This window comes from Corapipo altera, unplaced genomic scaffold (assembly GCF_003945725.1).
Source record: "Corapipo altera isolate COAL_440 unplaced genomic scaffold, ASM394572v1 160, whole genome shotgun sequence".
Classification (NCBI taxonomy): domain Eukaryota; kingdom Metazoa; phylum Chordata; class Aves; order Passeriformes; family Pipridae; genus Corapipo; species Corapipo altera.
Window position 1 is genome coordinate 774,053 of NW_020885016.1, and position 23,713 is coordinate 797,765.

The 23,713-nt window shown below is 52.9% G+C and overlaps 1 protein-coding gene and 1 long non-coding RNA gene across 3 annotated transcripts in view; both read left to right on the forward strand.

The window, feature by feature from the left end:
* Positions 1–8,471, forward strand: part of LOC113958970 — a 16,325-nt gene extending 7,854 nt beyond the window's left edge. The window contains exons 1-4 of one of the 2 annotated variants that reach the window (XR_003531666.1): positions 631–699; positions 5,313–5,420; positions 6,815–6,960; positions 8,342–8,471. Coding sequence is in view for 1 of the 2 variants with exons in the window: in XM_027667638.1 (XP_027523439.1) it covers positions 5,313–5,355 (43 nt within the window). In the remaining variant the exon portion in view is untranslated. Of the gene's footprint in view, positions 1–630; positions 700–5,312; positions 5,546–6,814; positions 6,961–8,341 lie in introns of those variants that run through there. The other variant, XM_027667638.1, reaches the window with a different exon arrangement.
* An 890-nt stretch (positions 8,472–9,361) lies between these two features.
* LOC113958971 lies at positions 9,362–23,418 on the forward strand. Its single transcript, XR_003531667.1, has 3 exons — positions 9,362–9,520; positions 9,941–10,090; positions 21,431–23,418. It is a non-coding gene; the product is annotated as an uncharacterized LOC113958971 (long non-coding RNA).
* The last annotated feature ends 295 nt before the right edge of the window (positions 23,419–23,713 follow it).

Genomic DNA, 23,713 nt, shown 5'->3' on the forward strand with positions numbered 1-23,713 from the left:
GCCCTACATGGACAAACTCCTGGCCCTAAAGTTGGATACTCAGGGAGAAGCTTAAAGGATTTCCCACGTGGCTTTTCATCCCTAAACCTTTCCTAGGGACAATATCTGGCCACAGGTAAGGGCTGGCTCTCCCCTCATGTCTATATTCAACCCTTTTTCCCATCCCACAAGAAATAACACAAAGTTTTGGATGCTCGTCCTGATGTGCAACTTAATACAAATGAAATTTAATATTTTTTGTCAAACCTGGAAAATTTTACAAGTGTGCAGGGCAATGGCATTAATTTTTAGCAGTTGTGTGTGTAAAATACGCTGGTTTTAATACAAAATACTGTCCTTTTCCTAAGGATTTTGAACGTAACACAGCAAGGAAAATATAAGTAAAAATGAGGCGGCAGGGAGAGGCAACCAGGAGAACTCAGGAGGTGATAAGGATGCTGAAGCTTTTTAAACAAATATTTTGGCTATTACAACAATTTTAATGACCCAGTAAGGACTGGTGGGGGGTTCTTTTCCTGCCTGGAGCCTGTGGGGCTGGAGCAGGGCTGGGGAGCTGTTTTGCCCCCCCCAGGCTCATCCAACAGCAGAGGGTGCTCGTGCACTGCCATGCAAATCCTTCTCCTCCCTCAGCCATCTTAGGAGGAATGTTTTCCTCCTCTGCAGTCTCCATTTTATGGTTCTGACGCAGAAAATAAGCAGGTCAGCCCAGGGAGGAGGGAGGATGGGCTGGGGGGGGGATGTGGGATGTGCTGAGGCAGAGCTTGGCAGTGGTTTTCTGGGAGACAGGGCGGGATGTGGGGCTGGAGGGGCGAGGCAGTGAGGGACTGGTACCCAGGGGGATGCAGGGTGAGAGGATGGAGGGCAGGGATGCCACGACTGGGGAGGGGGGGTGCAGAAAGAGGTGGCATTTCAGTCAAAATGCTGCTTGGAGCCCCCCTGACACCCCCGGGGCTGGGGGGTGCCCCCCTCCCTCCATCCCTCTGTCCATCCCTCCCTCCCTTTATCCCTCCCTTCCACAGGATGCTCCAGCTGCAATAGTGCTTTTTTTAACCCCCCTCTCCACAGGAGGCTGAGCAGACCCCCCCAAACTGCCTGGAAGCAGGATGGAGCTCAGGTTTCAGCCCTTGTCCAGGTTCCCCAGCCGAGAGGGACTTTCCTGTTTTCATTGTTCGGGACACTGAGATCTGTTCTTGTTCTTTCTTTCCTTCCTGCCTGTGCATGTCTGGGGGGGGGGAAGGTTGCTGCCCCTGGTCTGTCACCAACAAATCCTGGCAGCAGCACCTTTCCCAGCTGTGTGGAGAGTCCCAGGAGAGCTGCCAGCCTGTGGTATTGAGCAACTCTTGTCATCATCTCCATGTGGAGGAACTTTTTTTGTGTTATTCATCACTGCATCCTTCATGTTGTGCAGTGCTATGGCGTGAGCAGGCGTTTCCCAATCCAGAATATGAAGCAAGCCAGTGATCCAAACTGCTGGAGGCTTCTTCCACTTCACTGAACCAACCAAAAAAAAGTGCTGGGGGCTCAGAGCTAGACTGAGGGATCTGTGGTCCCTTCCTGGTCCCTGCATCTCTGCAGGCTCTTGCTCTGCACAGCACATCTCTCCCTTCTGTGAGAGGTCTGCAAACTTCTATAGGGCTCCTGGGATTGTCTGTGGGTTTTCCAGGCTAAGGAGTGCAGTTTAAGGGCTTGGGGGGGGGGGTTCTGTGACATCTCAAACCTGAGAACCAAACTGCAGGGCCCTCACCCTTACAGGTATGTGCACAGAGATAGCAGCTGGTGTAAATGCAACCAACTTCCAACCAGCTCCAAAACCTGCCTGAGGTGTGGATTAAATACTTTGAAATTTGGGCCAAGTCCATCAGCAAACCTGAACAAAAGGTTCCCTGGGAAAGCTGACTTGTTTTCAGCCTGTTTAGATGAGTCTGCACAGGCAGCTCATCCATCAGTGTCAGGGAGATGGGGGATATCCTGTGGGACTGCTCCTTCTTACTCAGTTCTATTCCCTCCACGTAGTGAGTCCTGGTTGCCCTTGTGTTTATCAAGTCCTAAGCCCAGTTTACTCCCAAATTCTCACATCCCTTTTGTTGCTTTCCTAAAAACTGTGATTTTGCAGCTCAGTGGAGCTCTTTGATTTGTTTTGCTCCACGCTGGTTTTTGCCTTTCCCAGAACCACACGCCAAGATGCTGCTCGGGAAGAAAACAAACGTCACAGGAGCCACTGTGGTTCCTGGGGGTAGTTCAGATGAGTATCTTTTCCTTTAAATCTCCTAAGCTAAAGCTGCCTTTGTCTGTGATCCTGTGCATGCCTGCATATACGAAAATAGGTCAGTGACTCCCTGCTGGCCCCAGGCACCAGCCCGGCTGCGGCAGAGGCACCACGGAGAAGCAGTACAGCCATAGGTCAGCTCTGAGGGAGGGATGCTCATCCTCCCCTGCCTTGTTACTGGGCAGCTTCCTGCTCCAGGGAATGCTGATGGGCTGGGGGACAGGGCTGGGGGACAGTGCTGGGGGTGCAGCAACCCCGTGTTGAAGTGGGACTACCCGGCACAGTTGGGGTTCTGAGCTGCTTCGTCCCCTTCCCGTGGTCAGGGGACAGGTCTTGGCTTTTGTGGTCACCCTGGGATGGGCACAGACACCCCCCCTGCTTATCCCAGCCCCTGGAGAAGCAGTGAGTTTCTGGGCACTGAGCAGTGGGATGCCCCAGTCACCCCTCCCGTGGTGTGGAGCTGATGGAGTCGCAGGAAGGGTGCAGAGCTTTTCCATGAGTGAGTCCCAGGAATGCTGGTGGGACTGTTCATGCTCCTGGAGAAGGGATGTCTGTGGCAGCCTGATTCCACTGCAACACAGAGGAGATGGCATTAACAAGGGGTGGGAAAGTGTAGGGATTGTGATGTTGTTGGGCATCTCCTGTCATCCTTCCAGCCCCAAACCTGCAAACATGTCTCCAGAAACACTTCCCCCTGTGCCACTCATAAATCCTTTGGAGTTCAGTGACTTGCACTGAGCTTAGATGTGTGGGTGGATATTGTGGAGATCATCTCTGCATTCATTTAAGGCAGTAGATATCTTTAATGAGGTTACCTTGCTAAAGACTTCTGTGGATGGAGCACTTCTCCTTCGAGGGAAGGCTAAGAGAATTCGGATTGTTCTGCCTGGAGAAGAAAAGGCTCCAGGGGGACCTGAGAGCCCCTTCCAGGGCCTAAAGGGGCTCCAGGAGAGCTGGAGAGGGACTGGGAACAAGGGTCTGGAGTGACAGGACAAGGGGGAATGGCTTCCCACTGCCAGAGGCCAGGGTTAGATGGGATATTGGGAAGAAATTCCTCCCTGGGAGGATGGGGAGGCCCTGGCACAGGTTGCCCAGAGAAGCTGTGGCTGCCCCATCCCTGGAAGTGTCCAAGGCCAGGTTGGACAGCCTTTAAGGTCCCTTCCAGCCCAAGCCACTCTGGGATTTTGAGTGACTTTTCCTCTAAGCAGAGATCAGCATCTTCCCCTAGGAAAAACTTGCATTTATCACTGCTTTGTTCCTTGTGTGATTCCACCTCCATGCTCCCTGCAGAGTTTTCCCTGTCTGGTGTTGCACAAAAGATGACCAGACAGGCTCACACACACCAGATTTACCCTCAGAATCTGGTGCTAGAGCTAAACATCAACTACAGCAGTAAAAGTTCCTTTTTGGGGTGTGGGGAGGGGGAATTAACAGGAGAAAAGAGAGAAAAGGGAAAGGGAAAACTCCCCCGTGGCCACCTGGGATGGGACCACAGCAGGAGTCTCCCCCAACAAACACTTTCTCCAGTGCAGCAGGGACTCCCTCAGGCACTTTTCCTACTCCTTGAACCTTCCCATTGTCAATCCTGGGGGCTGGGAGTGTTGACTGGAGGCATCTTTGATCAGGGGCAGATGCTAATTGCCCATTAAGCTCAGCTCTGCCCACCCCCGGCTGATGTTTAGTGGATGTTTTAACGACCCTTGTCCCCTTTTGTTGTCCCAGGAGGGTCCTGGAGCGAGGTCACAGCAGGAAGAAAGGGCAGGAAAAGGGAGATCAGTATTCCCAGCAGTTGTAATTAACTCTTCTGTTGTAATTGCTTCTAATTACCATACAGCACAACAGTGCTGGGCCCATTTGGGGAGATTAGGAAGAGGACTTAGGGATCTGCAGGTTAGGCCACTGTGTGGGTTCAGGGTTAGTCTTAGGTCTGGATTTGTCAGCTCTCACAAGGAAAAGGACGCTGGAAAACCTCCCTGCTCTGTCTGCTACACACCCTGTCTGACAGTAGGGACTTCTTTTCCATAGTCTCCTTTTCTTCCTTATCCTGCTTCCTGGGAATGGTTTTTAGCATCCTTATGACCAGCCAGTGATGAATTTAAATTCTGTGTCTAATTTCTAGAAAAAAAATCAAACATGCTACCAGTGTCTTTTACCTCCTTGGACAGCAGTTATTCCCCTAGGCCTGCTAAATTCCGGCTTTATTCCCTAAGTTTTTGGGTAAACTGACCCTATTCCTGTATGGGAGGCAGCTTTGTCATCTCATTTTGATTTAGGGAGAATCTACATAAGGGAAGTTTGGATTTGATGGATCTTTAAGATCCAAAAAATGGGGGGGTTATATGTATGTTCTAGAAAATCTGTGCTCCTTGTCCTTGTTCCCATTCATAAATGTGGTTGCTTGGCTTCACACCCCCATCCTGCTTTTTTTAAAGGCAGGGAAAAAAAGAAAAGAAGAGTTAAGAGCTCCCCATTTGTCTTCCCAAAATACCCTGAGCAGGTCTCAGTTGTCCTGGTTTTTTTAAGGCAGGGAATTCTGGGTTGTCCATACAGGAGAAATCTGATGTTTGAAATGCATCTGGTGAAACTCCAGTGGAAAAAGTCATTTTCTCCGGACACGTTTAATTCCAAGTTAATAAAATTTTGGCTGTGCAATGTCAGTAGGAAAATCTCATCCCGATTTTTTTTTCCCCTTTCTTCAGTTCCAGAAATCAGATCTAAATTCTCAAATCTAAAAGGCCTCCTGTAGCAGAACTGTTAAGTTTTCCCAGTCCTGTTTAGCCTTGCTGGGGGATAATGGGGAGGAAGGGAGTGAGGTAGGAATTGGGAGAGCAGCATCTCTTGACTGAATTGTGAAGCAAGGAGGATGAGCTCCCTAAAGCCACGACCTCAAATGAGAAACAGGGGAGTGGAAAATAAATCTGATGTTGTTCCTAACGCTGGAACCTTCACGAAGTTTGAAAATCCAGGAAGGATGGAATAGCTCAGAAATGCCTGTTCCTGTAATTTTTTTCCTTTTATTGATCAGAGCACTATTTTTGCACTTCAGATGCACTCAGGGCTTAGAGGACTCTCTCTGGAAGGGATGCTGACTCTGCCCTTGCTGATACATTCAGCCCTTGCTGATGATCCTTCTGGAAGCATCTCCTGTGCCCAGGTGTGTGTAACCTGAGATTCTCCTTTCTCCTCCTCAACTCCTGGATAACCTCATAAGCCCATTCCTGGCCCTGAAAATGTACACTGGGTCTGAGGTCTTCTAAAGAGGGCAGGGTTAGATGGGATATTGGGAAGGAATTGTTCCCTGTGAGGGTGGGGAGGCCCTGGCAAAGGTTGCCCAGAGAAGCTGTGGCTACCCCATTCCCTGGAAGTGTCCAAGGCCAGGTTGGACAGGGCTTGGAGCAATCTGGGACAGTGGAAGGTGTCCCTGCCCATGGGATTGATCCTTAAGATCCCTTCCAATCCAAACCATTCTGTGATTCTTCTTCCTGTGAGCTGGCCCAAGGATGGGGTCTGAAGGCAAAACTGCTCTGAAGGCAGAACCTGTTCAGAAAATAGTTCTGGTTGCTATAACAAGTTAGGAGGCAGCATGAGAGCAGTTGTTTCTCAGTAACTGCCTGTTTTCTGCCATGTGGGAGCCCAAAAAGCAGAACATTTTGCCCAATGAGCTGCTCCAGCCGTGCCTGTGCTGCTGCAGGACCCTGTGGCACAGCCGTGCTCAGCGATGCTCGTCTCAGGAAGCATCTCTTGATCTCTGCTCAGACACATCTCTCTGCCTCATCCTCCTGCTGATTTCTGTGCTGGTCACCCTGTTGGACTCTGCCTCAGGTCAGCAGGAGACAAGTCTTTGATAGCTCTGAAGCCTGGGGGTCTTCGGGCATCGTTTAATGCTTTCAGCCTCTGATCCTACAAGTGAGAGCTGACGAGGGCAGAGGGAAGGTCTCTGCCTGTCAGTCCCCAGTGCCTGCACCCCCCCTGCACCTACTGGAGGCTCACAGAAGGGTTTGGGTTGGAAGAGAACTTTAAAGGTCTCTAGTCCAACCCTTGCCATGGGCAGGGACACCTTCCACTAGCCCAGGTTGCTCCAAGCCCTGTCCAACCTGGCCTTGGACACTTCCAGGGATCCAGGGACAGCCACAGCTTCTCTGCCCAGCCTGGGCCAGGGCCTCCCCACCCTCACAGGGAGGAATTTCTCCCCAATATCCCATCTAACCCTGACCTCTGGCAGTGGGAAGCCACTCCCCCCTGTCCTGTCACTCCAGACCCTTGTCTAAAATCCCTCTCCAGCTCTCCTGGAGCCCCTTTAGGCCCTGGAAGGGGCTCTCAGCTCTCCCTGGAGCCTTCTCTTCTCCAGGTGAAACCCCCCAGCTCTCCCAGCCTGGCTCCAGAGCAGAGGGGCTCCAGCACTTGGAGGACCTCCATGGCCTCCTCTGGACTCTCTCCAACAGCTCCACATCCTTCTGATGCTGTGGGCCCCAGAACTGGATGCAGTGCTGCATCCAAACACCTGCTGCCTCTGTCAATAAAAATAATCCTCATTTTGTTGCTTGGTAGAGTGGCCTGAGTATGATCCTGTGTGTGGGCTCCATCTCCTTGGCTCAAAGCAGGTCCTAACATGTGGGTGTCCTCAGGGGAATGGCTCTAGCCTGGAGAGTCTGGAGCAGAGATGCACAGAACTAGAGAATTCATCTCTCTGCAAGGTGAGTCCTTGTCTCTGGGCAGCTCAGGGAAGTGGTTGGTGCCCTCCAGTTTTTTTTCCCAGCACATGAGTGGCAAGGAAGTACATCCAGAGGATTTCCAGCACCTGGAAATACCTGCTGGCAAGGCTTTCAATACTTCTTGTGTGCCCTGTTTTCCTGACCAGAATTTTTCCTGAGCAGATTTTCTCATGTCCAGCTCCAAGACACACAGTCCTGGGATCAGAAGTGATCCCAGAGATGGAGAGGTGTTTGCTGTGGCTCAGGAACAGGGGGTTTTTTGGATCTCAGCAGCTCTGAGCAAAGAGAATTTTGGCTCATTGCTGTGTCTGCAAAGCCTGAGGCTGCTTCCTAAAGATGCTTTATTTGTGTGGTTGCAGTGGAAGCCTTTTCCTTTTAAAGCTGTGGCTGTGCTGAACTGCAGAGGGAAAGAATTATTGATGAAACAGGCGGATGTGATGGCTGGGAGGAAGGATACCTATTGTTTTGACCTGTGGTAAAAGGCTGGAGGTGCTGAGTCAGTGTTCAGGGAGGAAGGAAAGCAGGAGGCAGGATATGGAGTGCAGATGCATCCGTCCCTTAGAGCATGAAAACTTGCTGAACAACTGACTGTGCCCCCCTAAAGCTCTGCTCCAGTCTAATATTTATATTTATATTTATATTTATATTTATATTTATATTTATATTTATATTTATATTTGTTGTTATTGTTAAATTTATATTATCCATCTATGTCTTAACTGGTCTAATATTGATATTCAACCCTCTTCTAACACACAGTAACCCCCCAGTGTAACCCAGTGCCCTCCAGCTGCACTGGAGCTGGGCAGTCACTTTCCGGGGTCTTTCCACTATTCAAGCTGCCAGTCCTGAAAGAGCTGGAAAAAATAAATCCAAAGAAACCCACTTTTTTTCCCCTCACTTTGGAGACTGTTAAAGCTTGCAGACCTTCCCTGGGGTGTGTGTCCCATACCAAAATAATGTAAAAAAAAAAGAGGGGGCAGAGCTTTTTTCAGCTTTCATGTGTATTTATGCTGCAGAGCTCTCAGATCTGCCTGGAAAATGCACATGAACATCTGTGTGATGAGCTTTGCCCTGGCTCTGAGCTCACACACAAACCATCCAGGGGCAGGAAGGACCATATTTCCTGGCAGATCTGCTGCTGAGGGAGCACTGAGATACTGCCTGAAGCAAGTTAATTATGTTTTTGGGGGGTTATTTGCCTGGATCTGTGCAGGGGGGATGAGCCACGCTCCCAGCAGTGAGGTCAAAGGGATTTTCAGTGGGTACAACTGGAGACAGTTGCAGGATAGAAACTGCTTCTGCTTAAAGCAAATATTTTAGGAATGTCCTTCTCTATTTTTATGTCTTTTTTTTTTTTCAGTGTCTGCTGAGAACTTGAGGACAAGCTTAAACAGGACAAAAGGACAGATTTTTAATGTGCAGTGGAATATTCTGAACTTCCCAGCTGACACAGATAAGATAAGAGTGACAAATCTGTGGGGGAAAATTGACAATATCCTTCTGCTTTTAGGAAGAAAAATATTTCAAAGTGGATGTGAGCTGTGGCAGAAGGGATCCCTGGGTCTCAGTAAAGTTTGGAGAGAGAGTAGAAGGGTCTGTTATGTGGGAAAAGACATTTCTCGTGTGGTATAGACCATGGAATCTTCCTCTACAGCTGGGGGGGATCTCAAAGTGCTGCAGAGATGCTGTTTGCCATCCACAGGGAATTCTGTCATTCTGAGCCTCTTTGACATCTTTGTGCAAAGGGATCACTGCTCTGTTTAGTTGTCATCTAAAAATGAGTTGCCTGACTGCATTCCTGGAGTTTCTGGACTGCCTGGAGCCTGCTGGTTTGCTGGCAGTGCTGTGGGATTGCCAAGGGCTGCTCTGAGTGTCTGGGTGTTGCAGTGTTCTGGTGGACTTTGAGCAGTCAGGGCTGTACCACGGAATCTTGGAATCACGGAATCACTGAGGCTGGAAAAGCCCTCCCAGCCCATGGAATCCACCCTGTGCCCAATCCCCGTCTTGTCCCTCAGCCCAGAGCACTCAGTGCCACGGCCAGGCCTTCCTTGGACACCTCCAGGGGTGGGGACTCCAAACCTCCCTGGGCAGCCCCTGCCAGTGCCTGACCACCCTTTCCAGGGAGAAATTCCTCCTGATGTCCAACCTGACTCTTCCCTGGCACAGTTTGAGGCTGTTTCCCCTTGTCCACCCTTGACACTGGAGGTGTAAGTGTCCCCCAGGCACTGAGCAGGTTGGGCTGGGTCCATCTCAGCATCATGGTCTGCTGAAACCTCTGAGTGGGGAGGAACCATGGATGGGGTACAATGTTGCAGTCTGACGTTCCTCCGGTGTTTTCCACTTCATGTTTGGGTTATGGTCCTTGACTTCTGGATTTTACAGCTTTAAGAATGCCAAGATACAGTGTGAGAAGCTGCGAAGGATGTACTCAAACCAGAGCATCTTTGCACAGTCCTGGGCCAGGGCTTCCTGTTTGCTCCCCAGAAGGTGACTTGGTAGCAACTACACAGAGTTTAACAACTTGAGAAAGAGGTTTCTGGTGAGTAAAATGATTTTTCCTCTCAACTCTGAAAAACTTTATTGCCCAGATCATAGAAAATCACAGAATGGTTTGGGTTGAAAGGGACTTTAAAAATCATCCAGTCCCACCCCCTGCCATGGGCAGGGACACCTTCCACCATCCCAGGTTGCTCCAAGCCCTGTCCAACCTGGCCTTAAACTCTTCCAGGCGTGGGGCAGCCACAGCTTCTCTGGTCAACTCGTGCCAGGGCGTCCCCACCCTCACAGGGAGGAATTGCCTCCTAATACCTAATTCCAACCCCCCTGCAATGAACAGGGACGTCTTCAACTACACCAGAGCCCCATTGCTCAGCTCTGCCCTGCTCCTCACGCTCCCCCTTCCCAGGAAGGATTTTAACCACTTTTGTGTGGTTTTTCCCCCCTCCCACCCCTCCTGCAGCCCCACAGCAGCTGTGTCTCCTGTGCTGCAGAAGCTGCCATGGAGAATCAGGAGCAGCATGAAAGATGATCTGCTGTGGGAAGCTGGTGAGGGAGGAGGCAGAGGAGAAGCCCCAGGAGTGAGAGCAGCAGGGAACAGGCACAAACGCAGGTATGGGATGAAATGGGTGTTTGGGACAGCAGAAGTTTTGGTCTGAATGCAAAGCCCTACAAGTAGCATGTGTAGAGAGCTACAGATGAAAGAAAAATGCTCTGGAGCTGGATTCCCAGGGGTGGAAACTTGGGAGAGCACAAGTGGTGTTGCAATTTACTGAGAACACGAGTCCTGAGAGCAGCAAATTGCAGGTTTGCCTGAGGAGTTTTACATGTGGCTGAGGGACACCTCACAGTAAAGCCACCTTCAGCGATGTGCAAAGCCTGCTTGGGTACAGAGAACCTTCTTAAACCTGAGGGTCTTCCTGAGAGGCTTTTTGGCTGTATAAAATGCAGCAATTTGCATGACACACCAAAGCCTGTGCACCCATTCAGCCCTGTATTCCTGTGCTCCATCCCCTCCCCTGATTTCTTGGGAGGCTCAGTGGGTTGTTGGCACCAGAGCTCTTCTCCCCCTTCCCAAGCCATGGTGCTGTTCCAGACTCCTCTGTTCCAACCACATACGTTTCGGATTTCTTTGCAAATGTGTTTGAAAAGGGAGGAGGGGGGGAGGCCATAAATATTTTTATGAGCTTTCCCAGCTCTGGAGCCCGAACCTGGGAATACCTAAATAAGGGGAATGGCCTCTGTGGGACTGGCTCTGTGGGACAGCCTTGTGATGACTGTGCAGCCCCAGGTTCCTCATTCATCCCCCTGACTGTGCCCTTACCTCTGAGTCAATCCTGCATCAGCAGGTACTCCTGCACCAAAGCTGTGCTGCTTTTGGGGAGCAGAAGGACCTGATATCCCTCTTGCCCATGTTTTCATGTTGTCCACTTTACATCCCAGCTCCAGACATGCTCAGGGACATGGATGTAGAACAAACCCTGTCACTTTGTGATACAACAGCGATTTCCTTCACCTTTTTGCAACGTTACCCATTAAATTAAAGATATTAATGAGTTAAAGTTTGGAAGCCCCCTGAGCCTGTAGCTACTACAGGCACAGACCTGCAACAAGAGACCAGTGACCCCTCCCAGCAGTTGTGGTTGGTCTGAATTCAACCTTCTGCTTGGTCCAGGAGGTTAATGTGACTCTGCATGTCCTGTGCTGTCCCCACAGCATGGGCCTTCTCCCTTTGCCTGCTCCCTGCTACCAGATGCATTCTTTGCTTCCAACATATGGACTCAATTACTGTCCCTCTCCCTTGATTTCCTGCCTCTCTTGGTTTCCTGAAACGCATCCCCTCCTCCTGGCAGCTCCAACTCCCGCAGTGAGATGCTTTGCAAGCTCTCACATTCCTCCCTCCCTCCCTCCCTCCCGCTGCTTTGCTGCCTCTGACAAGGGGGTCCTGCTCCAGAGCACGCACAGATAAGGCTGCAGACCCCCACGTTGCTGTCCCTGAGCCCAGGAACCCCAAGGGCTTGGCTCTCCACAGCAAAATTAATGCCTGCCCAGTGTCTGGCAGGGCTGTGTCCCAGCTCCCCTGGACAGAGGTCCCCACCCTGCTCAGCATCCATCCTACATCACCCTGTAGCTCTCAGCCAACTGCTTTAGATGCAAGACATAGGCTTCTTTTTTTTTCCATTCCCTTCTGAAGCCAGGGGCTTTCCAAGGCTCTGTGCTTTGAAAGGAGCATCAAACCACTCTTCATTTCCCCTGGGTGCTGTTTAACATCTTTCCTGGGCGTTTACCCGTGCAGAAAAGCCCTGTGCCAATGGCTTTGGCCTTTAAAAGCTTTGGAGGAGGGGAGAGGGAGCCCTGTCTTCTCCATTAGGGGTTCTCTCAGCCCCTTCCTGCTGCTGGGGGGGAGCCCCAGGCACTGCAGCATCGGGGGGCTGGAAACCCTAATGAATCTGAGCTTTTTCAGGGGGCAAGAGGAGGTGGAAATGGTTAAATCACACAAAGGAGCCAGTTAATGATTCCCATCCCCTTGCTGGCATGTTTCAGGATTTGGAAGGGGGTCTGGCCAGCAGCTGTGCCAGCATTTGTAGCTCAAAAAGAGCATTTTCTTTCTGTGTCAGCTTTCATCCGTGGCCCCTTTTGGATTCCCCTGGATCCTGCAGATGCCAGAGTTTTTCCAGGGCTCCTGCTGCTGCAGGTCCCTGTGACTTTTCCCTCCCATACCCAGGGATGGAGTTAGATGGGGAGGGGAGGTGAAGAAGGCACTGCTTCCTCCCTGCTTGTTTCCTGTCCTATCCTTCCCCAAGCGGAGGAGAGGCTTTTTCCCAGGATCCAAATGACTTGGCAGCGCTTGTGAATGGAAGGAAAAGCTGAAAAGCTGCACTTCTGAACCCAGGAGTGCAGGGGAGCAATTTGGGATGCATCTGAGCAGTCCCACAGTCAGGTTCAGCTGCAGGAGCCTCATTGTATAATAAGGTTTATATATTGTGTATGTGTGACTTTTATAGATATTATATACTGTGTAATAAGCTGTATTATAATAAACTTGGACACAGGTTCTCTCTCTAAGGTCGCTGAGCCCCAGGACCAGTCACACAGGAATGGGTTGTCACTGTGCTGTTGTCTGAGCTTCCCTCAAGGATGGTGCCTGTTCTCTCCTAGACTTCTTCCCCCTTGGAATTAGAACAGGCAGCCCAGGGAAGTGGTGGAGTCACCATCCCTGGGAGTGTTCAGAGAGTGTGGATGTGGCACCTGAGAACATGTTCTAATGGTGAACAGGGTGGTGCTGGGTTGATGAGCTTAAAAATCTTTTCAAACCTTAATGATTCTGTGATCACCTTAAATGTAGCACCTCCCCAGCTTCCTCCTCTCCTTCTCCTGATGCCTTTTTCTTATTGCAGGCAGTGGTGGAAGCAAGGAGAGGGAAAAGCCCAAATTTCTCAAATCAAATATAAAGGCTGTTTAAAAATCCTTGATTTTTAAATCAACCACTGAAGCTGGAGAGGAGTGAGTGAAGCACAGAGGTGAGGCAGGAACCCTAATTATCCAGGTCACAGCATCCTTCCTCAGCCTTCCAGGCACCTTCTCTGGCTTGGGATGAGTTCAGCCTAAAGTCCCCTTTGGGCCACTGGCCTGTCTCATCCTCAGAGACCCTTCACAGCCCCCCAGACTCTCCACAAGCAGAGGGGTCAGTGTAAAACCCTCAAAAGCCCTACTAGATTCCAGTGGCTCACTGCTGTCACTCAAACCTGCCCCCAAATCTTTAAGACCCCCACTGTGAGTGACTTTGGACTGGTTTGCTCCAAGAGGAGCATCCCTGCCAGCCAAGCCCAGGGTGATGGGGGTTGTGTCCCTCCCAGGAGCCCCCCAAGGCTCTGGGGACTGGGGTGTGTGTACCCCTACACCCTCAATCCTTGCAGCCTCCCTTCGCTAGCCCAACAGCCGGGTCTGGTTGCCGGGTTTCGTGCCCCACCCCATCGTGCTGGGGCTGTCCCTGCTCCCCCCAGCCGTGTTTTTGGGGTGCCGTGGGGGCCGGGCTGGGGGGTGCCGGCAGGTGGCAGCCTGGGCAGGCAGCACGGGCAGCCTCTCGCAGATGTTTAATGGGATTTTAGAGCTCTGGGATTCATCGGGAGCTGTTGTCACGGAAACGGAGATCTGCGAGAGCCCGGGCGCTCGGCGTTAACTCCCTCGGTGCCGGGGAGGATCCGCAGAGAGGGGAGCGATTGCTGCCAGGAGCTCCCAAACTCCGCCCGGCTTGGTAGGGGCAGCGGGAAGGTGCTGTTTTATTTGGGATTGGAGTTTTAATTGCCTCATAGAATCTGCCTCTGTGCTGTTGGAGCACAAGGCTGAGCCCCGGTGCTCCAAGGGCGATGCTCCATATCCTGCCTGGGTGTCCCGGTTCTCCCGTTTTCAAGCTTGGGAGACTCCCACACGAAAAAGAGGGGCCGGATGGGTGCAGGTCTCCCAGATTCCCTGCTTGAGAGAGGCAAATATCCTACTAATGCCTGATCCCAGCACATCCCATCCTACTCGGCACCTCCTTTGGGGTTGGGGCCGGACAGGAGGGGGCACCAGAGCTGCGCTGCCACTGGGGTGGTGGTGGCACATGTGTCACCCCCGCACGTGGCTCCCCCGGGGTGACACCCCTGTTGCCGGGGAGGACGAGCAGCTGTGACCAGGATAATCTCCTTAGTGGCCTGAGCGCCAGCACGGGAGTGAAAGGGAGATTAGAGGGCAGGGGGGCATTAGCAGCCCGGGATGCTCAGGGGAGAGGCATAAGGAGACAACTGGGCCAAGCAGAGAGGGAGAGAAGACCCTGGGGGAGATCAGTGGAGCAGCCAGAGAGGCCTCCACGATCAGCAAATAACCCAACAGCTGGGGGCTCTGAGGAAGTGAAAGGCTCTAGACAACGTGCCCAGAAATCCTTGTGGAGCTGTCCCCCCTTCTCCTCCTCAGGAGGAAGGCGTTGCCAGGCAGTCTGTGTCCTAATTCAGTTCCTCCCATCCAGAGCGGGGGAGGTGGAAGCCTTCCCACCCCCCATCATACCCACAGGGCATGAAAACATTCCCTCAAAGCATATTCAGAGTGCAGACCCACTGGATTCTACCCTTTGGAGGAGCAGGACATTGAATATTTATTGTCCTTTTCCATGATACAATCGGGAAAAGATGCTGTTTTCTGTAGCAGAGCAGGGTGTGAGGCTGTTGCTTACAAAGTCCAGATACTGGGCTTTGTTCCCTGTTCCTGCCACATCAGTGTCACGGGGTCCTGTGTTTTCCTTGCTGGTGGGTAACACGGCTGGAATGATGGATGTCTTACAGGAAGCTTTGCAGTCCTGCAGCGTGTCCTGCCAGAGCAGGGGAGCATGGCAGGGTAGTGCTGCTCACCGAGCTGTGCCTCCTCTGTGCTGCTTCCCACAGGGAGCTCCAGGGCTGGGAAGGGATGGAAAAAACAGTACCTGCTATTACTCTTTGCTGTTTGTTCCTTCCTCTCAGCTGTCAAGGAAACCATGGCACAGTCCACATACCCAGCTGGTATTGCTGTGGTTGCTGACGTGGACTGTCCTTTTAATCCATATCCAAAATAGCTTCTCCACCCCTCCATTTGTGCTGGCTCACAGAGCAACTTCCACCGTGCCATGGTCTGTTCTCCTGCCCAGGGATGTGACTCAGAATGCCAAACTTCTTCTTAGAATCATAAAATCACAAAGTAGTTTGGACTAAAAGGGACCTTTAAAGGTCATCTTGTTCCACCCTCTGCCATGGACAGGAACACCTTCCACTAGCCCAGGTTGCTCCAAGCCCCCTCCAACCTGGCCTTGGACACTTCCAGGGATCCAGGGACAGCCACAGCTTCTCTGGGCAATCTGTGCCAGGGCCTCCCCACACACCCTCAGAGCCAAGAATTTCTTCCCTGTGTCTAGTCTGAATCTCCCCTCTTAGTTTAAAACCATTCCCCCTTGTCCTGTTACTACAGGTCCTACTAAAAAGTCTTCCAGGCTAAGGAAGCAGAATCCCAGTGTGAAGAGATGTTAAAGCAGCTCTTGTGCTGCTGAAAGTGGTCCCTGCCTGGGAGATTCTGAGTAGAGGGATTGTGATGTGCTCACCTGGGAGATTCTGAGTAGAGGGATTGTGATGTGCTCAGGGTGGAAAAGAAAGCAGAAAAAAGCAGAGCCCAAAGTGGGAGTGAGGAAAGGCGGTGCCAGATCTGTGCCACACAAGTGACCACAAGCTGGTGACCAGGGCAGAAGAGGGGGGGAGGAAGATCTCTGAGACAAGTATTTGGAAAAAGAAAACCAGAGTAGAGATGTAGAAGTGGTGAAGGTACAACTTTTCTCTCTCCCATACAGGAGGAGGGACGGGAGAAGCGTGGAGAGAAACCTCCAGCTGATTTCACACAGCCTCCAGTGGCACTGGGGTATTTGGTCATCTCTTACTTGCAGGAAAGGGCAGGGGTTTAAAGTAACACTGGGGGACTGGAGCTTGTCCAGATAAGGGAACAGAGCTTGGGAAGGGTCTGGAGTGCAAGTCTGAGAAGCAACTGAGGGAGCTGGGGGGGCTCAGCCTGCAGAAAAGGAGGCTCAGGGGGGACTTTTTCTCTACAGCTCCCTGACAGGAGGGGAGAGCCGGGGGGGGGAGTCAGGCTCTGCTCCCAGAGAACCAGAGACAGGACAAGTTGTGCCAGGGCAGGCTCAGGTTGGATGTTAGGGAAATTTCTGTACTGAAAGGGTAGTTAAGCTCTGGCACAGGAGTCACCATCCCTGGAAGTGTTAAAAAGTCATGTGGGTGTGGCACTTGGGGACATGGTTTAGTGGTGGCCCTGGCAGTGCTGGGTTAATGGTTGGACTCGATGATCTCAGAGGGTTTTTCCAACCTAAACAATTCTGTGATTGTAACAGGCTGTTCTGCCTTTCGGCCTCAGCAGGGTCCAAGGCTAGTCCCTGGCTAGCATAGCCCTGCTGCCCCCTCAGACCCTCACCAGCTTGGGCTCTGTGTGGCAGACATGTCTTGGTGCTGTGACGTGCAGGGTGCCCGTGTCCCCTCCAGTGTCAGGCTCGGTGTCCGTGAGCAGCAGCCCAAACCCTGTATGTGTGACCCTGCTCCTGCTCCTCCTCTGTTAGTGACAGCGTGCCCTGTGACCCACTGACATCTCCCGACTTGGTTTCACCCTCCAGCCCTTTCCCAGAGGAGCACTGTGTGCTCTGACCACGGGAAGCTCTCCTGCTGTAATCCAAACCCTGGGGGGACACTCACTGCCGTCACAGCCATCCCAGACCCGAATTCCCTCGGAGGAGGAGGAAGATTTCCCCTTCCACACCTGCAAAAACAAGGGGCCCTGAGTCACTGCCTACAGGGTGCAAGGGCCACGAGGGCTCCACTTACACCTTGCTCATGGAGGTAGGAGTTAGGGCAGGGGGTACCAGGCACTCTGCCCATGTGGGATTTCCTTCCCCTGCCCTTTGGGTTTTCCCCTTTTTTGCTCCATTCAGAAGGTGATTTCAGTGTAGTGCACTGTGGTCCTGTCATGGTTGAATCCTGGTGAGCAGCTAAACACCACCAGCTGCTCCATGACTAAACACCTGCCTGCCGAGGGGAAGTGATAAATGAATTCCTTGTTTGCTTTGTTTGCATGCTCAGCTGTTGCTTCACCTATTAAACCACCTTTATCTCAACTCTCCCCCTTCCAGTTCTGCCCCATCCCTCTGTGAGGACTGAGGGGCTGTGTGGGGCAGAGCTGCCCCTGAGGTTAACCCACACCAGGTCCCAAACCCGTAGTAGTTTGCTGCATGTGTTTGCAGAGTATCATGCTGGACCCAGTTCTTCCCTGAGTCCTCCTCCCCATGAACCTCCTGTCTGATGTTCTGTGGTCCCCAGGAGCTCTCCCGGTGGGATGTATTGTCTTCCTCCATCCCCAGTTGTCAGGACGTTTCTCCATCCCCTGTCACGGCTCCCGAGGAAGTCGGGAGCTCAGCGTGTGAGCCCTGTCAGCTCTGATCTCTGATTCCCATCCTGCCCAGGCAGCTGTGTCTATTCAGCCACGAGCGGCTCCATCCCTAGACTGTGAAGGAACGGGAAAAGCCGCCGGGCTTCTCCTTAAAGGAGCCGTTGTCGGGAAATGAGGTCAGGGAAAGGGGAATGCTGAGCAGCCCATTGAGGGACCACGGCAGGGCACTCGCACAATAGCTCAGTGTCCTCCCCCGGTCCGGCTCAGCTCTTGTCCCACCCTCAGAGCTTCAGCCGGATCATTCAGAACTGGTTTGTGGTTGGAGTGACTCAACCAGTGTCCTTTTGTGTCACCTCGATGTCACAGCTTTGCCATTTGCTCCCCGGCACACGGGGAAGTGAAGGCAGGAAATCAATCACAAATCCATCACCACTGGCCCAGGAGGCACAGGAGAGAGCCAGGGCTGGGCTGGAGGGGGGACTCTGCTTTCTGGTGCACAGAGCAGACACATCCCCCCTTGTCCCAGTGCTCAGACTGTTCCCTGGATGTGGGAGAGGAGATGATGATGCTCATCTCTAGCCCGGGTTAGAGATGGAGCCAGCTTGCATCTTTGCCAGTGGGCAAAATCATGCTGGGACAAAAATCCATGTACTGTGGGTAGAAGGCAGCAATTTCCAAATCTTCCCGAAATATTTTGTCAGTCCTGTACAAAGCCACTGACATCTCAAAGCAGATCTGCTGGGGATGACCAAAAATAGCATCTTTGGGCCAGGGGTTCCAGCCCAACAATCCCTTGGCCAAGCCATAAATACTCTTTGCCCAAAATGCTATTAATGGTCGGTAATTTCAGTGTTTTCCTGTCCTCCTGCTGCAGCTGGCATATTGATAAAGCCCACCTGGATTTCCAGAGGGGTCTCTTGCAATCTCCTGAAGAAGCTGAGCTCCCGTGGGAGGAGAAGGAGGTTCCTACGTGGCTGCAACCCGGTATTTAACTTGCTAAAAGGCAGGAAACAAAACACAACAGGAAGGCTGAGAATAGTAGGAATATTTCTGACAATATTTCAGTAGAAAAAAAAAAAAAAGACTGACTGTGATGGGATGCAGAGGGTCCTCACCTGGATGCTTGGTGGCTTATAGGGCCACAAAGACGCTCTGAGGGCTGGAGCCCCTCTGCTCTGGAGCCAGGCTGGGAGAGCTGGGAGTGTGCACTTGGAGAAGATCCCAGGGAGACCTGAGAGCCCCTTCCAGGGCCTAAAGGGACTTGAGGAGAGCTGGAGAGGGACTTGGAGGGACAGGACAAGGGGAATGGCTCCACACTGCCAGAGGGCAAGGTTAGATGGGATATTGGGAAGGAATTGTTCCCTGGGAGGGTGGGGAGGCCCTGGCACAGGGTGCCCAGAGAAGCTGTGGCTGCCCCAGCCTTGGAAGTGTCCAAGGCCAGGTTGGACGGGGCTTGGAGCAACCTGGGCTAGTGGAAGGTGTCCCTGCCCATGGCAGGGGGTAGAACTGGAAGGTTTTTAAGGTCCCTTCCAACCCGAACCATTCTGTGATTTTATGATCTCGAAGGGATTGTTCTGCCCTCTGTGCTTTTCCCTTTTAACTCTGTGAACACAGGGATGCTCCAAGCTGAGCATTTCCACTTGGAGCAGAACATGGGGTGTGTGGGGTGTCAGGGCAATGTCAGCCAATTGCTCTGCAGCAGTTAAAACCCCATATTTCCTCCGAGATCTAGAAATCCCTGGGAAAGGAAGAAGAGGAGAAAAAAAGCAACCACAGCAGTGGCTTTCTTTTTGTTTGAAACACATTGTGCTGCCTGCAGCTCTGGTTCCCCTGCCTGAGGAGGGACCTCGTGAGCTAAATCAGCTGCAAGCTTAATTCAGGAAAGGGATGTGGAGGAGACACATGAAATGATAAACTAGAGATGTTTTCCCCCATTGTAAGTAAGAGCTTGAATGGAGCTGGGAGGGGCAGCCTTAAATGCCAAGCTGTCATTTCACAGCCCTCCCCTTCACAGGATGTTGCGGATGCTTATGGTTTACCCAGGTTAAAAAAAGCCACGGAATACATTCATGGAATAAAAAGGTGGGAGGATGTGAGAAAATTCACTGGTGAGAAAGATGAGAGAGTGTCGGTGGGGGCGTGAGGGAGCAATTAGGAGCTGCAAGGAGCGGAGGGGAAGGGAGGGAGGGAGGGAGGGAGCAGTCTGCCGGGTTCATGCTGTGCTGGGAAGGGACTTGGCTGGGGGGAGAGACGGGCTGTGGGAGGAAGATGAGTCTGCCCAGAGGAGCAAGAAGCTGCTGCTGCAGTCTGGGGCTCAGGAGAGGCATAGAGAGTGTGGGAGAGCCTGGGTGCAGAGCAGGCCCTGAGGGGAGACGGGGCTGCTGAATCAGAGGAGGGTTTGCAGAGGGAGTAGGACAAGAAGTGCATTGAGTAGAGGCTCCCGCTTCCTTTCAGCCCTGTCTAGCTTTGCTACAGCCCAGCTGGCAGCTGGGGGGACACCCCCACCCCCCTCCTTCCTGCTGCAGCCCCGAGGGGATCCGTGCACAAAGCCTGGCAGCTCTGAATGCTCCCTGTGTTGTCTGCGCACACCAAATGCTTCATCCCTGCTCGGTGCCAGACCCCCGAGGGGCTGTGACACAGCAGCAGCACCCACGAAGGGCCCACACACTGGGGTCCAGCTCCGAAAAAATGCCCACCCTGAGCAAGGGACATCTTGCCAGCAGACCTGGAAGGGGAGGGGAGATGGTGGGTGTCCAGGTTTGGAGGCTGTCGGTCCCTTCCCAGCCTGGCTGTGTGTGCGACCTGTGTGTGTCAGACCCGCCGTGCACAGGGAACAAGCGCTGTCTGAGCCATTCCCTCTGCACAGCCCACGTTTCTCTTGCTTTGCTGGTTTTTGGGGGAGAGGACAGACCCATAAGTGACGTCTCCTGCCCACTGTGCCACAATTCCACGTGGGGCTGCAGCTGGGAGCGGGACAGGGAGAGACAGATGCACCAAGGAGGGGTGAGGGGGAGTTTCAGGGGTGGAGGGTAAGAGAGGGGTGCTGGGTTTGTGATTGTTGTTATTTAGCAGAATCTCCAAAAACTTTTAAATCCTGTACCTTGTCTCTGCACAATTTCGTGTGCCTGCCTTTGGTATTTCAGGAGCTGGGAATGACAGCACGGAAGGTTTTCAGCCCTGAAAGAGTTAATCCCTCACTCCTGCAGCGCCTGGGCAGTAACTGGGATGCTGCTTCATATTCCTGAGCCGCTCCCCTCCCTTCTGCCATCTCCTCCCAGCCTTAAAAATACATCTTCCGAGGCACTGCAGGCAGGAGCGGGGCCGTGCCGGTGGTGGCCCCGTGGCCGTGCCAGGGCTCAGCCACCGCGCTCACCCCGTGCCCTGTCCCCCGGGTGTCCCGGTGCCGGTTGTCGCCCGGCGGCTGCTCTGGTTCGGGGTTAGCGCCTGGAGCGCGGCGTCATGAGCTGGATGAGCTCAGGCTTTAAGCCGCGAAGGCTTCTTAAGGGTAGACACTGTCCGTGTCCCGTTCCTGGGACACCAGCACCGGGAGGCTTAAATGGATAAGGCCGAAGTGTGGAGAATGGGGGGGCTCGAGGGCGGGGGGTTGAGGGCTGTAATCTCTGCCAGCACAGCCCTGTGAGAGCCTGGGGGCAGCATCCTCCATCACACTGCCTGTCCTCTCCCGTGGGATGCACAGGGGAGGCGTGGGAGGCACAACCTCCTGAGCTCTGGAGCCCCATTTGGGTCACGGTGTTGCCCATCAGGTGCTACTGTCAGAACCACACCTTTTCTCTTGGGTTGGGGTGAAAGCAGGTGGATGCCTGATCCCTTAATGGGATGCATTTTGCAGCCTTGATCCCGTGGTGAGAATGCCTCAACCCCCCTCCCCCAGTGTCCTGAGCTCCTGTGGCTCCTCCAGCCCAGTTGGCTGCGGCCCCTGAGGAAGGTGGTCTGTGCCAGAGCTGGCCTGGAGGAGCTTCTCCCCCTGTTCTCAACATCCCCTTGTTTTCAGAACCAAGCAAGACCAGCAAAGCCAGCAAGGTGACAAGAGATGGAGGAGCATCCCTGTGGAGACAACGGAGACCATCAGCTGCTCAAGCTGGACATTTCTCCTGGACAAAGGCAGAACGCTGCTCGACCTGTGAGAGATTTCAGTAAGTAAAATACAGTTTCACTCTGGGATCTGTGCATGATGTGGAGGATAATTTATCTTCCTTCTTCCTCCTGGGACTGCTAGTGGCAGTTTTTGCATCATTTTAGCTCTCCTGACCCATCTTTGGTCCATCCCTGTAGACTGCTGAAGGGTCAAAGGCTTCAGCCAGGGGCAGGAACATCGTCTGTGGTTCTCCTGGTGCAGCAGATTGGGCAGAAAGGCAGGGACAGAATAAAGCCACAGCCCCCCCTACACATAGCTCAGTGCTGGGGTGACAGTCAGGGACCCCAGGTCTGGTCTTGCAGGGTGCTGGATCCTGGTGGAGTTTGCAGTGGGAACAGCTCTGCCCCAGCTTGTATCTTCCAAGTGCTGAATTGTTTTCTTGTTCTAATTTAACATATTTATAACACTGAAGTAATAGAGTGATCCGTAAGAGCCCAGCATCATCTGGGACTGGCATACAGCCTGGCTGTCACACATCCCTGAGGGAGGAGACAGGCTGATCCCAGCCCAGGTAAGAGCTGGGGTGTCAGGAAAAGGGAGAAGGAAATAGGGTGGCTGGGAATGCTCTGGGAGAGAAGGCAGGTTGGCACCTTCCAATCTGGGAGAGCCACCCAGGGAGGGCTGAGCCAGCAACAGGGTCTGGGGGGCATTGCTGGGGTCACCCAGCACAGGGCTCTTCCCTATGGGAACCTGTGTGTGCCAGGGCACTACTGGGAGCACTGCTCCCTCCTGGAGTCCCACTTTGCAGCTTTTAGTTTTAATGCACTTATCACAGAATTCCAGAATGGTTTGGGTGGGAAAGGACCTTAAAAACCACCTCTTCCCAACCCTCTGCCATGGGCAGGGGCACCTTCCACTAAACCAGGTTGCTCAGAGCCTTTACATTCAATAACAATACTTGTTCAATAGTAATAATAATTCCATTTCTCACAGCATTTTGGGTGTTCCCGGGGTTTGTTATCACACCACGGGGCTGAAAGCACTAACAAAAAGCCGAGTGAGCTGAGGAGAGCCCGGCAGCCCCTCCCAGCACGTGGCACGGCCACCAGTCCCCCCCCCCCGGCAGCGGTTGCACCCGGTGAGGCTCTTTGTGCTGGGCACGGTGCCTGCTCCCTGCTCCAAAGGCACCTCGTGGCTGTTATCCCGCTCCATCCCAGGTGCTGGGCTGTGCAAACCCAGCGGTGCGTGAACCGTGGAGAACAACAGCAGACGAGCCCTGGGGATGAGGTGGGTGCTGCCTGTGCACAGGAGCTTCGTGCTGGACAGAGAAAAGGGGGAGAAATGTTGCTCTGACAGGGGAGAAGTGTTGCTGTTTCAGCCTCACAGTCCAGGGACTGCCCACCCTCCAGCCCGGGTGAGCTGTGGTTCTGTTGCTGCAGCGGGTGTGGGAAGGAGCACTAGACACGAAGCTTGACCCCTTCCCACCCCCCTGGGAAAGAATGAGGGAGTCAGAAAGGGCAGGTAGGATAATTAAAGCATCAGTCTCTCTGCCTTCCCGGTGCCTGGGGCATCAGAGGGCTCCTCGTGGGGCTGTGCCACCCTCATTTTTGGGTGCTGGTGGGCTCTGCCAGGCTGATCAGGGCAGGCAGGAGCTGCCAAATGTCCAAGGCTGCTCTGAGCTACCAAATGTCCGGAAATCTGCAAATTGAGGGAGAAACTGGGATACGTGAGCTGCATCTGGGCCAGCCTGGAGCCTTGTCTGGGAGCTCTGTATTTTCTTGTACCAGGTCCTTTCATCTAAAGCCTTTTTTCACGGCTTTGCAGCTGTGGGAAAGGGGTGCTCCTGGAGCGCTGTTTGAGAGCTTGTGTGTACAAAAGATGGAGAAATAAACACGATTTTTGGTACAAAAATATGATTTTTGCCTCCATATCGTAACTTTGCTGGTGCAGAGATGAACCTGGAGCCTTGTGGCACTGAGCTGCAGGGACCTCATCCGGGCTGGAGCAACTGCCTGTGGTGCTGCCCCACATCTCAGGAGAAGGCTGGAAATCCTGTTCCCTGCACCAGAAATCCACCTTGGAACACCTGGTGTGGTGCCTGAGGGTCCAGATATAAAGTGGGCTCTGGTGGATGGGGGTGTCCCCCCTGCCCAAGTGTCACCCAATTGCCAGGCGGGTGGGAAGTGAGGAGTACAGGAG